The 18,117-nt window shown below is 41.6% G+C and overlaps 1 protein-coding gene across 9 annotated transcripts in view; it reads right to left on the bottom strand.

Moving 5' to 3' along the window:
* LOC124140214 (kinesin-like protein KIF12) overlaps positions 1-18,117 on the bottom strand; it is a 109,669-nt gene that overhangs the window by 13,484 nt on the left and 78,068 nt on the right. For all 9 annotated transcript variants that reach the window (XM_048396419.1, XM_048396418.1, XM_046507655.2 and 6 more), the window contains 9 exons: positions 10,623-10,874; positions 9,034-9,152; positions 7,487-7,591; positions 6,733-6,813; positions 6,134-6,221; positions 5,460-5,514; positions 5,207-5,314; positions 4,321-4,459; positions 1,433-1,548 (listed from right to left, as the gene is read on the bottom strand). In XM_048396419.1, the coding sequence (XP_048252376.1) occupies positions 1,433-1,548; positions 4,321-4,459; positions 5,207-5,314; positions 5,460-5,514; positions 6,134-6,221; positions 6,733-6,813; positions 7,487-7,591; positions 9,034-9,152; positions 10,623-10,874 (1,063 nt within the window). The remainder of the gene's footprint in view (positions 1-1,432; positions 1,549-4,320; positions 4,460-5,206; positions 5,315-5,459; positions 5,515-6,133; positions 6,222-6,732; positions 6,814-7,486; positions 7,592-9,033; positions 9,153-10,622; positions 10,875-18,117) is intronic.

Below are 18,117 nucleotides of genomic sequence, written 5' to 3'. Positions count from 1 at the left end.
GATTTTTATCATTATCATACAAAGTATTTAGCCTACACACTCACATCTGAAGAATATTTTTTACAACCATGAAGATGAATACGCCCATCCTACTACATGGATATATCATGACTTACCCTTTCTGACCCCTCATTACGTGGTCTGGCAGAGGTGGGGCCGTCTCATGGGGTGTGTACATTGTGTCGACATGTATCATGACTAACCCTTTCTGTCCCCTCATGACTGGGTCTGGTAGGGGTGGGTCGATTTCATAGGGTGTGTACATCGTGCCGACATGTATATCATGACTTACCCTTTCTGACCCTTCACGACTGGGTCTGGTAGGGGTGGGTCGATTTCATAGGGTGTGTACATTGTGCCGACATGTATATCATGACTTACCCTTTCTGTCCCCTCATTACGGGGTCTGGCGGTCTCATAGGGTGGTTACATTGTGTCGACATGTATATCATGACTTACCCTTTCTGACCCTTCACGACTGGGTCTGGCAGGGGTGGGTCGGTCTCATGAGGTGTGTACATTGTGTCGACATGTATATCATGACTTACCCTTTCTGACCCCTCATAACTGGGTCTGGCAGAGGTGGGGCGGTCTCATGGAGTGTGTATATTGTGTCGACATGTATATCATGACTTACCCTTTCTGACCCCTCATAACTGGGTCTGGCAGGAGTGGGGCGGTGTCAGGGAGTGTGTACATTGTGTCGACATGTATATCATGACTTACCCTTTCTGACCCCTCATAACTGGGTCTGGCAGGGGTGGGTCGGTCTCATGAGGTGTGTACATTGTGTCGACATGTATATCATGACTTACCCTTTCTGACCCCTCATAACTGGGTCTGGCAGAGGTGGGGCGGTCTCATGGAGTGTGTATATTGTGTCGACATGTATATCATGACTTACCCTTTCTGACCCCTCATAACTGGGTCTGGCAGGGGTGGGTCGGTCTCATGGGGAGTGTACATTGTGTTGACATGTATCATGACTTACCCTTTCTGTCCCCTCATAACTGGGTCTGGCAGAGATGGGGTGGTCTCATGGGGAGTGTACATTGTGTCGACATGTATATCATGACTTACCCTTTCTGACCCCTCATAACTGGGTCTGGCAGAGATGGGGTGGTCTCATGGGGAATGTACATTGTGTCAACATGTATATCATGGCTTACCCTTTCTGTCCCCTCATAACTGGGTCTGGCAGAGATGGGGTTGTCTCATGGGGAGTGTACATTGTGTCAACATGTATATCATGGCTTACCCTTTCTGACCCCTCATAACTGGGTCTGGTAGGGGTGGGTTGGTTTCATAGGGTGTGTACATTGTGTCGACATGTATCATAACTTACCCTTTCTGACCCTTCACGACTGGGTCTGGCAGGGGTGGGGCGGTCTCATGGAGTGTGTACATTGTGTTGACATGTATCATGACTTACCCTTTCTGACCCCTGATTACGGGGTCTGGCAGACGGTGAGGCGGTCTCATGGGGTGTCCACCAGGTGGCGACATCACCACGAGACTGGTAGGGTCAGGATGGGGCAGGTCTTGATGCTGGAAGATATGAATATGTATGACCAATAGAAGCAGTTATATAGGTGAAATTATTTTCAGTAATTCTCACTAGGCAGTATAATGTCCGCTTCCTGCTGATGGCTAGTACATTCCAATGAAACCGCCTCTGTGGTCTAGTGGTAGAGCGTCCGCCAGGAGAGCGGAAGGTCCAGGGTTCTATCCCTGGCCGCGTCATACCAAAAGACGTTAAAAGATGGTACTTGTTGTTACCCTGTCTGGCGCTCGGCATTAAGGGGCTAAAACAAGGACTGGTCGGCTCGGAGTCAGTATACTGTGTCTGAGTAGGGTATTCATGTTAAACTGTGGCATGGTATCTCAGTGAGCTAGCACTATAAATTGGCATCAGTCCGGACTAGTACAAGCAGCCACACAAACACACACACGTACATGCACGTCGCTATATAAGAGCAATAATCTTGGACGCGACGTTAAACCCAATTTCACCTCACCTCACCTCACCTCACCTCACCTCATTCCAATGAATTGTACCATTGTTTTCATTGTTGGTAAAGAGGCCAATAACAACATGTCACATGAACACAATGTTGCAAATAACTGAATGATGCGATCTATTGTTTGTGATGTCAAAAATAGTGATTATTGTACAAGCATGTGTGTCATACTGATTTTACCGAGCGAGAACGAGTTTAATACATGAATTCATACACGAGTTTCTTAATATCAGTATGACACATATGTAAGTGTAATAATTTATGTATTACCCATTATTACTTAATCCTTTTGAGTTCCCCTTTAGAAAATGCATTGATTACCACCGTTGTCCTAGAAAAACACATTTTTTCGAATGACGTCATCAATTTTCAGCCATGACGTCGTTTCTAGTGTGACGTCATTCTGACGTTATGTCACAATGAGATTTGAATGACATCAACAATGCAGTCCGGATGACGGACACAATGCACAGGTACACGAGAAGTTATATTTGCACTATTGCACATACGATTTTTATGACCTCGGTTATTTCTAACTCTGTGGGTAATAAATGATTTCACGATTCCAACCATGAAGCAACTGATCTGATGTTTAAACTTGAGAGCAGGAAACCATCATTTTCCTGCTGTTCCCAAGAAAAAAGACTGTAATATGCAGAATAACTTACTCGCAATTCAGAATTAGGGATTATTTGACCCTTGAATTAATGTAAAACGTTCCTTTCCATAGGCTCAATTACTCCACTCAGGACAGTTCATCCATAATACCTTGAAGCCCTAAGATAATTCTTCACATAAAAGGTGTTTTCATTCTAAGTTGGTTCTCACTGTTAATCACTGTCATGCATGGTAAAACAGCAGTAACCTAAGGCCTTTTATTTTTTATTCATTGGTTTACAAAAAATCTGGCCTAAATTTGTAAAAAATTCAACTTCCAGATTAGTAGTGCTACTAATAAATGAAAAACAAACTTGAATGTCCTACCATATCTGAAGTAAGATTGCAAAACAATACCAAAAACAGTTGATTGGTTTTTGGTTTCTTTAAGAATAAACATTTTTATACATATTATGCACTATTTCTTACGAACATGGGTGATGCGATCTATTGGGTTTTTTTCAACCGAGAAACAAATTGTCAAAAGTCACTTTATTATTGTTCTAATTTCATTTTTTCATGTTGTCAGTCTCATAAACCAACACCCACAAATGAAAGGTCTTACAAGGACAACTGGCATTGACAGTTGTTTGTTGAATTTAACTGGTCAAAATGTACTTACTTATTTATCAAAGTTCTAAATCTAACCTTATTTATCCAGGAGTGATTGAGTGAGCATACCCCAGTCATTAACATTGCAGCAACATAATGGCAGGCTGTCAATATTCAGTCTTTGACTGCACACACAATGATCCACTGTGATGTGTCAGACAACCAGCTGATTACACATTATGCCCCAGGGATCAGGCGTGCCACAGAACACTGGAACATTTTCAATGGGACCAAACACAGTAAATCTGCATGATTTTCTGTTTTGGCTCCACTGAAAATGTGCCAGGTTCTTATCATCACGATGCAAACTTTATGAGGGCTGTGTCTTTGTTTGGCTATGTCTATCTAAAGTGTGTACATATCCCAAGTTTGGTAGCTCTCTGCTAGTTTTCTTTGGTAGGCATCGAGATTCCAACCCAAATTGAGGCAATTACCCGACAGGAATATCTGAAGTACTATGCAACTAAAATTAGTACCAGTAATTTAATAATAGTAATGATTATTAGCATGTCTGACAATATATTTTTCATGAAAAAAGATCTTTTGATTTTGTGTTTTACAATGAAGTGACTGTGAGGTCAATATGAACCTTAAGTAATAGCCATATTTTTTGGACAAGGGAGTAGCGTCCCTTGAGCACGCCAGAAACCTATGATTGTGGGTTTGAATCCCGGTTCGCCTCAATTATGTTTCTAGGTTTGTCAGCACCATACCTGTGCTCATGGGTTTCACCGAAGTCGTAAACGTCTGAGACCTTCCTCCCACATTAAGCTGACACGCCGCGATATAACTGGAATACTGTTAAAAGCGGCGTTAAACCCAACTCACTCACTCGCTTTTTGGACAACATTTGTAACACATTTTACTTAATGTCATTTGTGGAATTTGGTTCAAAATATATTAATGGTTCTGACATAATTGTAATGGTTGGCATCTCTGTATGACTTGTTAGATCATCATCAGTGACCTGATGCTGGGGCTGGTGACACTGGGCCCTGGAAAATAGGGTTTTATTAGCATGAGCACTCACAGGAAGCCTTTGTGGGATACGATGACCATTCTGTCCTGGGGACTGTCGAGGTGATCCCATGTCATACTGATTGAAGCCATCGTAACGTTGCAGGGGGCGCTGTGCCTGTTGCCACGCTGCCGGACTCTTTGAAACAATTCTATAAATAGCAGAAATGATACAATACTTGTATGTGTACATCCAGCACAAAATTTACATCACTGTCAAAGGCATCCTTTGGGCATGCTTCTAAGGATCCTACAATTCAGGGTTCAAATCACAGTTTTGCCCTCATATAGCTTGTCAGCACCATACCTGTGCTTGTGGCTTTTATGAATCAATGTCTCACTCATGACTTCACTTTGGGCCTTCCTAACAGATCTACCCACCTCTCTAGACCCTCAAATCCTACCGACAGATCTACCCACCTCTCTAGACCCTCAAATCCGACCGACAGATCTACCCACCTCTCTAGACCTTCAAATCCTACCGACAGATCTACCCACCTCTCTAGACCTTCAAATCCTACCGACAGATCTACCCACCTCTTCTCTAGACCCTCAAATCCTACCGACATCTACCCACCTCTCTAGACCCTCAAATCTCTTCAACACTCATCCTACCGACAGATCTACAAACCTCTCTAGATATCCAATAACTTCAAAATTCATCCTACCGACAGATCTACCCACCTCTCTAGATATCCACTCTCTTCCAAACTCATCCTACCCAACAGATCTACCCACCTCTCTAGGTCTCCAATAACTTCAAAACTCATCCTAAACGACAGATCTACCCACCTCTCTAGAACTCCAATAACTTCAAAACTCATCCAACCCAACAGATCTACCCACCTCTCTAGGTCTCAAATCTCTTTAACACTCATCCTACCGACAGATCTACCCACCTCTCTAGATCCTCCACTCTCTTCATCAGCTTTTCATTTTCTCTGTACAGAGTCTGCTGTTCTCGTCGGACCTTATCCCTTCCAGCATGAAGGTCAGAATTCTCTCCCCTGTAGATGCAAATATACCTCAGTCACATCTTACAACAAACTGAGAACGTCATCTTGTTCAGATGTTCTATACCAGAATCATTATTGTCCTGCCTTTTACTTGTAAATACAGAGGTTGGCAGCATACTGACAACTGACAACTGACCTGAGGTTCTCGTTTTCCACCATGTATTCCTGAAGCATCTCGTACAGACCACTCTCTGAAAGACAAACGCTGGGCATGAGTCTCCTGTGCATCATCAATCTCTGCCATTTCAAACACAATCCAGTCTATATGTGTGTAAGTGTAGCAGCTTACTATGTTTGTTGTTTCACGCCGCACTCAGAAATATTTCAGCTATATGACGGCAGTCTGCGATAATCGGGTCTGAGCCTGATTACCAGATCCCGTTAATCGCCTCTTATGACAAGAATAGTTGCCTTTTACGGCAAACATGGGTTGCTGAAGACCTATGCGAACCTAGATCTTAATGGATGAACTTGTAAATTAGATTGGGATCTTTACTGGACAGCAGTTTACTAATGAAGGCAATTTATATTCATGGCTCATGGCTGAAATATTTCCGATGTGACTTTAGTTATTAACTCACTCACCCACTGACAAAAGAATCATGGTACTCCCTTTATCAATTACACCAATACATACCACTCAACATTTGATAGGGATATTCCTTTTTTCATAAGGCACACAAACTGATTACACATAGTTTTGAAGCCATTGCCTCAGGAAGAATTCGATTTCCTAGTATCCCTATCACATGTTGAGCAGTATAGCTTCTGAAGGTCTGGTTCTGGGGGACTGAGAAGAGCTGCAATCACCTTTCTGTTGTTGCTCCTTCATAAACTTCATGAACTTCTCATCATTTTCTTTCTGCAGCTGCCCCTTCGGCTTGGCTGGGAACTCCAGCTGGGGAGGCAAAGAGAGATGGCTTACCAGACACGGAGCAATGTCATTCACTTCACATAAGTTCACAAAAATTGTTTTTACATTTTCAGTAAGAAGTTGATTGTCATATTGTTTCCAGGTTATGTATTGTTACTTGTCAGAAATTGAGGTGTTCACCTTCTGTCTTGCAAAGTAATTATGGTCAATTTATTCATTCACTCTTTCTCTCTCTCTTAATGTTAAAGATGTTATCACAACCGGTAATCTGCACCTGTTGTCTCAAAAGGGGGTTCTTACCTGTTGTCTCAAAAGGTGGTTCTCACCTGCTGTCTCAAAATAGTGGTTCTCACCTGTTGTCTCAAAATAGCAGATCTCACCTTTTGCTCAAACAGTGGATCTCACCTGTTATCTCAAATAGTGGTTATCACCTGTTGTCTCAAACAGTGGATCTAACCTGTTGTCTCAAAAAGTGGTTCTCCCCTCTTGTTCAACATAATTGTTCCCACCTGAAGCTTTAAGAAGTGGTTCTCACCTGTTGTCTCAAATAGTGGTTTTCATTCCGCAATATTTTTATTTCTCTCTTCAAACTAAGTATCAGCTTCTCCCTGGGATCCTAAGGACAAAAGACACATAAGCATTCAAAACTCAAGAACAAACAATAATCATGGGGGAGAACTACGGGGGTCCTGGGATCCTTGAGGTTTGCTCCTGTGGCATATGATTCTTGGGACCCCTTGAATGTTCAACCATTAACAGTATGTTTATGACAACTTTCATGCTCCAATTTGTATTGATAGGACAATGTTATTATGTTATTATGTTATTATTAGATCACAGGGGAGGAAATTGGAACAGTGTCATGATGTCAGCCCATTATGATGTAACTCAAAAAGTACTTTATCGAGGGATAAAGCACAGTCAGGTACCAGTATCTCAGATACATCAAAACAGGGCCTATGTCACATGTTGTTTGTTTTTTGTTTTTAATACTACACTCAGCAATATTCCAGCAATACGATGCCGGTCTGGAAACAATCAAGTCTGGACCAGACAATCCAGTGTTTGACATCATGAGCATCAATCTATGCAAATGGGATACGATGACATGCATCAACCAAGTCAGCGAGCCTGACCACCCAATCCTGTTAGTTGCCTGTTACGGCAAGCAGGGGTTGCTGAAGACCTATTCTACCCTGGATCTTCACGGGGTTGTCACTAGTAGTAAAGACAAGGAAGGAGTGCTGTTTAACTTTTCACAGGTGTATGACCACTATTATTCTTCTCACCATCTTGACTGTAGGTTTTGTTTTGATCTTCTTGGCCCGACTTGCGTAGCGGAGAGTATTCATAGTTTCTGCGACATTGCAGGAGGAAGGCGTGATACATGTGATCTGAAACAAGGTCAAGGTAACACAATAAACATACAATATTCTCTCACATGTAGCCCTGTCTGGTCAAACTAGATTCAGAGGTAAAAAATACTGTCCAAACAAGCATTCAGGCATAACAGCACTGGGTTTTGTAATATGTGCCAAATTATCAGGGTATTTCTGAATTCCCCCGCCCCAGTCAGCCCCCATCCTTCATGTCCCTATTTTCTTGCTTCACCTCCTCCTATACATTTGGCCACCCCCTTCTTTCACTGTGTCATTTCTTCATGATACTCTCACCAATTTATCTCACTGGCCCACACTCCCCAAAACTAAATGACAGGTCACTTACATCAACAAGTTTCTGCAGTTCTAATTATTCTAACCTACATAACACTGCCACATTACACATCATAAAAAATTGAAACGTTTATAATAAACAGAAATGGGGTAATTTTCTGAAAGTATCCAGAGCCCAAAGTTTGAACTACCACGTGTTATGTGAAAGATAAAGCATGACTCTGAGGTTATGGTCGTGGAAGTCTGATACCCGATTGCCCAGGTCTTACTTCCTCGACCATAACCGAGGTGGAGTGCTTTATCTCACTTATAAACCAACTAAACACAAGAAATAACAGAAAAAATAAGAAAACATCGAGATATCTTAAGTGAAACAATACAGTGTGTCGCAGTATAAAAGAAATGTGATCAAAGCGTGCGAGAGAAGAAACACGTGCAGCAGAGACAAAACTAAATCATGACATCTAAAATTGAACGCTCTCTAACCACTTGCCTGGTGGCTCATAGGGAAAACATTGAGGTACAAATTTTACCACGAGTATGAGCGGTTGCAGAGTTTATTCCCGTCATCAATAATGAAAAAGTTACATTACTTGGCTTCGATTTTAGAACACTGGACGTTTGAAACACTAAGTCCAAATTTCATGTGCAACTCAAATCATCAGGTCAATCTTGCAAAATGTAAAACCTCATACCAGATCTTACTAGGATAGAGTAAGACCTCATACCAGGTCTTACGTGGAACAAGTAAAACCTACCAAGAGGTTATTTTGAGATAGAAAGATATCTACAATACAGTGAGAGTGAGTTGGGGTTAATGCTGCTTTTAACAGTATTCCAGTTATATCACGGCGTGTTAGCTTAATGTGGGAGGAAAGCCCGAAGTGATGCAGGTCTAAGACGTTTACCACTTCGGTGAAACCCACAAGCACGAGTATGGTGCTGACAAACCTAGGAATATAATCATGGCAAACCGAGATTCGAACACACAATCATAGGTTTCTGGCGTGCCCAATGGACGCAACTCCGCACAGCGAATCATGGCACCTTAGACGACTGGGCCACCCGTAACCCCTATCTACAATACAGTAGGCCAAAGTGGCAGTAGGTTTATAAGTTATAAGTTATAAGTTATACACACTATGTTGTGGTTACAGACTCACCATCAGGGTCACACCATTGCCTCCCAGACTGTCTGCCAGGAGCTTGGTGAGTTTGCTGTCTCGGTACGGGATGTGTCCGTGTCTCCGTTTGGAGTCCCCCAGATGGGAGATGCAGTTACCTGGACAGACAAATGATGAGTGATGCGGTGCTACAATGATTGACAAAGCTCACATACCCCTGTTATCCCTGCTGGTGAACAACAAATTGTAAATAGTTTGTTAATTAATGAAATATACCTGTTGCTTTAAGTCAGAGGAACTGCCCTTTCCTTTGTAACCCCATGAGGATGCATTATGTTTGAAATGAAAACATGTTTTTCAATCTAGTGTGGGATAATCAATGCTTAGCACAACATACATTCTTGATGTTTCTTACAAAAGGCACAAGTACTCATTGTGGTAAATGAGTGTAGCACGTTTGGTGAAGCTAGGGTACATGGTTAAAAAGATACGGGCCGTACAAAACACCCACCCTAAAAGTTTTAGTTTCTAATGTTTCCATGGAAAGGGCAAAAATTAAAAAGTTCAGAATCTTCAAAGAAGCAAAAGGCACAAGTACTCATTGTGGTAAATGGGTGTAGCAAGTTTGGTGAAGTTAGGGTGCATGGTTAAAAAGTTATGGGCCATACAAAAGCTCGGACGGACGGACGGAACGCTATATACCCCTGATTCACTTCGTAAACTGGGGTATAATCAAGCAGTACTAGAGACCAGTTATGCCCCGGAATCCATCGTAAGTCTATGTTAAGGTATGGGAATTATGATCACCTTAGCGCTAAGATTGCTTTGGACAACGGCACCCTGGAATCCATCAGGAAACAGACACACAATACTGGGGACCTGTTCTGCCCTGAAATACTTGTCGGGAACATGCAGTGCATTTACTCCCACGTGCGCAATACAGGAAATTCTCAATACTGATATGTATGCATTTTTAAGTTCGAAATTTTGTTATACCAAAGTAGAAGGTTTCTTGCCTCGAGATCCTGTAAACTATTATAGATTACAAGGACATGGGATATATTATCAATAATTAACCTAGAGAACAATTCATATTAGATATAGCGAGAGTCGTCAAACTTCCACGTGGCATGTAAATAATCAAGTCTGGACCATTCAGACCAGCAACTGAAAGCATCGGCAAAAAACGCAAGTCCCCAAACCTGACAATCTGATTCTCTGTGGATGGTTATAACGACAAGCAAGGGATACTGGGGATCTATCCTTCACCAGAATCCAAAGGGGGTAAAAAAATAAAACAGGGGTCAACTTTTAATAACTGATGGACCTTTCACCCATTAGGAAAACAGATAATGTGTTATTTCAATATGGTCAATTGAACAGCACCAATCGTATTATGAGCAATTGGGTCAATGGTTAAATTTTTTTAGTCCACTAGTCATTACAATGATGATAACAGTCAGCAAAACTCTAAAAATGGCAAATGTCTGCTAGTCCTTATGTCACCTTCCTATTGGGCAGTTTGGCAAGGAGTATAGGACAAGTGACAGTTTCAATCGCTGAGGGTGTTTTTTCTCTTAAAATTTTCCTCAGCATAACAATGATAAATCACTTAATATGAAACCCACCTAGGACTAATAGGCTCTTGTTGATGCTGTTGGATTCATACATGACCCCTGCCCCAGCACCTGTCGTGTTGTCCTTGACCTTCTCACTCCCAGCAAGGTCAACGAAGGATAGCTTCCCTCGCTTTGTGACATACAGGTTCTCGTCTTCCTGGTCTGGCTGGGTCTCCGAGTCAATCGTCACGGTCAACATACTGTGGCTGCGGCTAGAGAACTCATTCAGACCATGTGACCCTGTCTGGCGATTTCGTAAACCTGAAAAGACAAATTAGAAAATATTACATCAAAGATGGACAAAAAGTTAACATTGTATAAAATGAACAGAAGACAAGAAAATCCATACAGTGCTGTACCAACCCCATCTTCCCGAAGCAAGGGCATTAACTGACTATAAAAGTCCAGTTTCCACCCTTGCCGCACTACGCAGGAATTCCAGAGTTACATTTTGGCTAAGCTAATGAGTCTATGCATAGTCCAATCACAATCGTAAAATGAACTAGACATCCGGTTTGTAAACAACATGGATTTCAAAGTGTAGATTTCGGTCGACTGCAGGATTTGCAAAGCATGTGTTCTGCCAACTGGGCGTTAAAAAGATATTTTGCAAATCTTTTCATGTTTTTAATCAAGCTGCTCAAGTGATTTGATGCACTTCACAAAGTAAGACCCGTTTTAATACAGTATAGAGCTTGATTATCTATCAGATCATCTTGAGTGTGCACTGTAGATATGGAATCTGATTGGTCAGTAGGAGGGACATAGAAGGGACGTAACTCATATTAGCCACTGGTGGCACTACGATCGAGCCTGGAAATTCCAGCCTAGTTCGGCTGTTTCCTAGGGTGGAAACTGGACTTTTTTAGTCAGCTAACGCCCTTGCCTTGGGAAAATGTACAAACACTTATATAAAACATCATAATATAGCAGAAGTATTATTCTAACCGGACGTAATCCCCTTTTAGAACCTCAGTGTATGTCAGCAGCACAAACCATTACAAGGTACTTCTCAGTACTGCATTTGAGTGACAGTAAGTTAAGTTTAATACCGTTCAACAGTATTTCAGTTATATAACAGCGTGTCAGCTTAATGTGGGCGGAACGCCCAAAGTGATACTGGGTATGGTGCTGGCAGACCAAGAAACATAATTCAGGCAAACCAGGATTTGAACCCACAATCATAGGTTTCAGGCGAGCCAAAGGGACACAACTCTGCACCGTGATTTGCGGCACCTTAGCTGACTGGGTCACCCATGCCCCCAATACTCATAGCAGAATATTATAAGCTTTTCCTTCCATTTTATTGTTTTCCTTTCCTTTTATATTTGTAATCCCATATTCTATTTTATTTTATTTGACATTTACGCATCTTACACATCAAAGTTTCCCAATATCCAACCATGTTGCGTGGGGTTGACAGATTCAAATCATTCAATTACAGCTATTCCTTCAACCTGCATCACATCTAGCATGTTTATGGATAGCATTACTCACAAAGGGAGATTCTCTGGCCAGTTGGCTGTCCTATCAAATCATTTAAAACCCAGTTTGTCTGTAAACTTAAGTTTTAACACATACTCACCGCCAAAAGAAATGCAAACCATACAAACATATAGAGAAGTATGTATGTTAAGAAAAGATGTTTCCAACATGAACCGGGTACCACTTAATGACAAAACTAACAATCAGTCAAGTGTTACCAAAGAGTGTCTTTATTCTTATCACGATATGCTACACATGATTTCCAAACTTTACACGCAAATCCTGCACGAGACAAATGGTCATGGATCTATGACGTCATGTATTCATGAGCACTGATTCACACAACATACCAGTATGTTTGTTTGTGCAAACCTATCTAATATATCCTAAATATGAGTAATTCTTCATATCTTAACCAACATACCTATATGATTTGCGTTTCTTTTGTCAGTGAATATATATTTATTTATTTAGCAGTTGATGTTTACCAAGTTCCACAGAGACAATGTTTCAGGTTCACACAAATCACTTAAGTTCATTACATGGATCAGATACTTGCACATGATCCTTGTTCAAATGACTCCAGGGGGTGTGGCATTTTGTGTACCTATATTGGATGGGTTAGTTTTTCAAAACAAATACATCCATATGCTTTCAGTTTGAGTTTCTGCCTGAACATGATCTTGAGAAACTGGTCTGACCTACAGACAGACCTAACAACCAACCATACAGTACAGTCACCATCTATCCTCACAGACAGATATAACTACCAACAACACAGTAGAGAAACCATCTATCCTCACTGACAGACCTAACTACCAACAACACAGTAGAGAAACCATCTATCCTCACTGACAGACCTAACAACCAACAACACAGTAGAGAAACCATCTATCCTCACTGACAGACCTAACAACCAACAACACAGTACAGTAACCATCTATCCTCACTGACAGATATAACAACCAACAACACAGTCCAGTCACCATCTATCCTCACTGACAGACCTAACTACAACAACACAGTACAGTCACCATCTGTCCTCACTGACAGACCTAACTACAACAACACAGTACAGTCACCATCTATCCTCACTGACAGACCTAACTACAACAACACAGTACAGTCACCATCTGTCCTCACTAACAGGCCTAACTACAACAACACAGTACAGTCACCATCTGTCCTCACTGACAGACCTAACTACAACAACACAGTACAGTCACCATCTATCCTCACTGACAGACCTAACTACAACAACACAGTACAGTCACCATCTGTCCTCACTAACAGGCCTCACTACAACAACACAGTACAGTCACCATCTGTCCTCACTGACAGACCTAACTACAACAACACAGTACAGTCACCATCTATCCTCACTGACAGACCTAACTACAACAACACAGTACAGTCACCATCTGTCCTCACTGACAGACCTAACTACAACAACACAGTACAGTCACCATCTGTCCTCACTGACAGACCTAACTATAACAACACAGTACAGTCACCATCTATCCTCACTGAAAGACCTAACTACAACAACACAGTACAGTCACCAACTGTCCTCACTGACAGACCTAACTACAACAACACAGTACAGTCACCATCTGTCCTCACTGACAGACCTAACTACAACAACACAGTACAGTCACCATCTATCCTCACTGACAGACCTAACTACAACAACACAGTACAGTCACCATCTGTCCTCACTGACAGACCTAACTACAACAACACAGTACAGTCACCATCTGTCCTCACTGACAGACCTAACTACAACAACACAGTACAGTCACCATCTATCCTCACTGACAGACATAACTACAACAACACAGTACAGTCACCATCTATCCTCACTGACAGACCTAACTACAACAACACAGTACAGTCACCATCTGTCCTCACTGACAGACCTAACTACAACAACACAGTACAGTCACCATCTGTCCTCACTGACAGACCTAACTACAACAACACAGTACAGTCACCATCTGTCCTCACTGACAGACATAACTACAACAACACAGTACAGTCACCATCTGTCCTCACTGACAGACCTAACTACAACAACACAGTACAGTCACCATCTATCCTCACTGACAGACCTAACTACAACAACACAGTACAGTCACCATCTATCCTCACTGACAGGCCTAACTACAACAACACAGTACAGTCACCATCTGTCCTCACTGACAGACCTAACTACAACAACACAGTACAGTCACCATCTATCCTCACTGACAGACATAACTACCAACAACACAGTACAGTCACCATCTATCTTCACTGACAGACTTAACTACTTACAACACAATACAGTAACCATCTGTCCTCACTGACAGACATAACTACCAACAACACAGTACAGTCACCATCTATCCTCACTGACAGACCTAACTACCAACAACACAGTACAGTCACCATCTGTCCTCACTGACAGACATAACTACCTACAACACAGTCCAGTCACCATCTATCCTCACTGACAGACATCACTACCAACAACACAGTACAGTCACCATCTATCCTCACTGACAGACATAACTACCTACAACACAATACAGTAACCATCTGTCCTCACTGACAGACATAACTACCAACAACACAGTACAGTCACCATCTATCCTCACTGACAGACATAACTACCTACAACACAATACAGTAACCATCTGTCCTCACTGACAGACATAACTACCAACAACACAGTCCAGTCACCATCTATCCTCACTGACAGACTTAACTACCTACAACACAATACAGTAACCATCTGTCCTCACTGACAGACATAACTCCCAACAACACAATACAGTAACCATCTGTCCTCACTGACAGACATAACTACAACAACAAAATACAGTCACCATCTATCCTCACTGACAGACATAACTACTTACAACACAATACAATCACCATCTATCCTCACTGACAGACATAACTACCAACAACACAGTACAGTCACCATCTATCCTCACTGACAGACATAACTACCTACAACACAATACAGTAACCATCTGTCCTCAATGACAGACATAACTACCAACAACACAGTACAGTCACCATCTATCCTCACTGACAGACATAACTACCTACAACACAATACAGTAACCATCTGTCCTCACTGACAGACATAACTACCAACAACACAGTCCAGTCACCATCTATCCTCACTGACAGACTTAACTACCTACAACACAATACAGTAACCATCTGTCCTCACTGACAGACATAACTACCAACAACACAATACAGTAACCATCTGTCCTCACTGACAGACATAACTACCAACAACACAATACAGTCACCATCTATCCTCACTGACAGACATAACTACCAACAACACAGTACAGTCGCCATCTATCCTCACTGACAGACATAACTACCAACAACACAATACAGTAACCATCGATCCTCACTGACAGACCTAACTACCCACAACACAATACAGTCACCATCTATCCTCACTGACAGACATAACTACTTACAACACAATACAGTAACCATCTGTCCTCACTGACAGACATAACTACCAACAACACAATACAGTCACCATCTATCCTCACTGACAGACATAACTACCAACAACACAATACAGTAACCATCGATCCTCACTGACAGACTTAACTACCCACAACACAATACAGTCACCATCTATCCTCACTGACAGACATAACTACTTACAACACAATACAGTAACCATCTGTCCTCACTGACAGACATAACTACAACAACACAATACAGTAACCATCTGTCCTCACTGACAGACATAACTACCAACAACACAATACAGTCACCATCCATCCTCACTGACAGACATAACTACCTACAACACAATACAGTAACCATCTGTCCTCACTGACAGACCTAACTACCAACAACAGAGTACAGTCACCATCTATCCTCACTAACAGGCCTAACTACAACAACACAGTACAGTCACCATCTATCCTCACTGATAGACTTAACTACCAACAACACAATACAGTAACCATCTATCCTCACTGACAGACTTAACTACCAACAACACAGTACAGTAACCATCTATCCTCACTGACAGACCTAAGTACCCACAACACAGTACAGTAACCATCTGTCCTCACTGACAGACCTAACTACCAACAACACAGTACAGTCACCATCTATCCTCACTGACAGACTTAACTACCTACAACACAATACAGTCACCATCTATCCTCACTGACAGACCTAAGTACCCACAACACAGTACAGTAACCATCTATCCTCACTGACAGACCTAAGTACCCACAACACAGTACAGTAACCATCTATCCTCACTGACAGACCTAAGTACCCACAACACACCACCACTCTCCAGACTGACCAGTACGACAACTCCTGTTCACTGTGCGTGTGTGTTGTTTACAGTAATACTCCAGGATTACGGGATCTGAAAGCTTCACCATTCAGTCAATAAACTTTAATACATTCCACAAGGTTGGAGAGTTCTGATCAAACACAGCGCTAGTGAAGTATCTCCTATCAGATAACCCACATTATTCCTGAACACAACCCAGGCTAGATCACCAAGCATATCTCCCCCAATGACAAACACTTTAAAGTATCGTGGAAACAACAGCTGATCGTGTAACCAGAGGCCATATATCTTTGTTATATGGTCCCTGCTGTAACCACAAACAACATAGTACAACTATCATTGCCACCGAGCCATGCATGTAGGACATGCAGTATTTAGCCCCTGTTCTATATATACAGGTTAGCTTGAGGTGATTATAGTCAGGTACATGAATCTACCCATCTTTGCTTGATCATAACCTTGGGTTATCATATGTGAAATCACCAGATTTAACATTGGGGTAATATTTTTATTTCGTTACCAGAATGTACCCCTCCTGTATTATCTGTGAAGTCACTAGAAGCTGTTATCATGGGTAACATCTGAGTAGTTGTCAATATAATCTTGACACCTCCTTGACAAAATCATGGAAGTTGCCAACCGCCCCTCTCTAGGCCTCCGGAATACCACTTAACTTGTCTTAGCTATGTTTGTTTGTTGTTTTATGCCGCATTCAGCAATATTCCAGCTATATGACGGCAGTCTGTAAATAATCGAGTCTGGACCAGACAATCCAGTGTTTGACATCATGAGCATCGATCCATGCAATTGGGATACGATGACATGCATCAACCACGTCAGCGAGCCTGACAACCTGATTCCGTTAATTGCTTCTTACGACAAGCACAGGCGCCTTTTACGGGAAGCATGGGTTGCTGAAGGCCTATTCTAACCCGGATCTTGTGATCTTGTCTTGGCATCTGATTTAAGGACTTGTGAGTCATATCAGTATACACAGCTGGTAAATTAGACAGGATTTTCACATAGAATGCATTACCATGTGTGCTCACGAGCTTAGGAAGATTATGAAATATATGAAATATATGGAAGATTGGTCACTTTTTGCAAAATTAAGGTTGAAAAATATAGTTCAACATTGACATATTGGCACCCAGATAAACATTTCATGGCATCGAGCGTACTCCACTGCGGCACCGGAATACCACTTGACAGGGTAAGGCATCCAACTTATCAAAACGGGTTTTGCACCCTCTTCAAATATATGATGCTGCTTTATACAATGATCACTCACACACACACTACACCTTTCTAACTTGTATCTCAGACTATTATACACATATCATTACAACACACACTTGTGTCTCATCCTGTTGTTTTGAACAATTCATTGCAGTCTATACCCAATAATAGTAACATTAAGCCAATCAAAACGATGGACTGTTCATGAAGGTTTCTGTGTAAAATTTACACATCCACAGCAATATTTCAAAGCCCACACATCAACGGGTCCATGAAAGGGGAAATATTGCAAATATTATATTACTTGAGAACTATTTCCAGTCATGTGTGGAATGAAGTACATTATTTGTACATAAACATCATGATTGAGTTTTTATTGTATTGTCTATCTGAAAATATAATTCTGATTTTGAAACAAAATAAATCCACATCCTCATC

This window comes from Haliotis rufescens, unplaced genomic scaffold, assembly GCF_023055435.1.
Source record: "Haliotis rufescens isolate VD_foot unplaced genomic scaffold, xgHalRufe1.0.p SCAF_15, whole genome shotgun sequence".
In the NCBI taxonomy this organism is placed as follows: Eukaryota; Metazoa; Mollusca; class Gastropoda; order Lepetellida; family Haliotidae; genus Haliotis; species Haliotis rufescens.
Note: the sequence above shows the minus strand (reverse complement) of the source record. Positions and strands in the feature narration are given on the sequence as shown.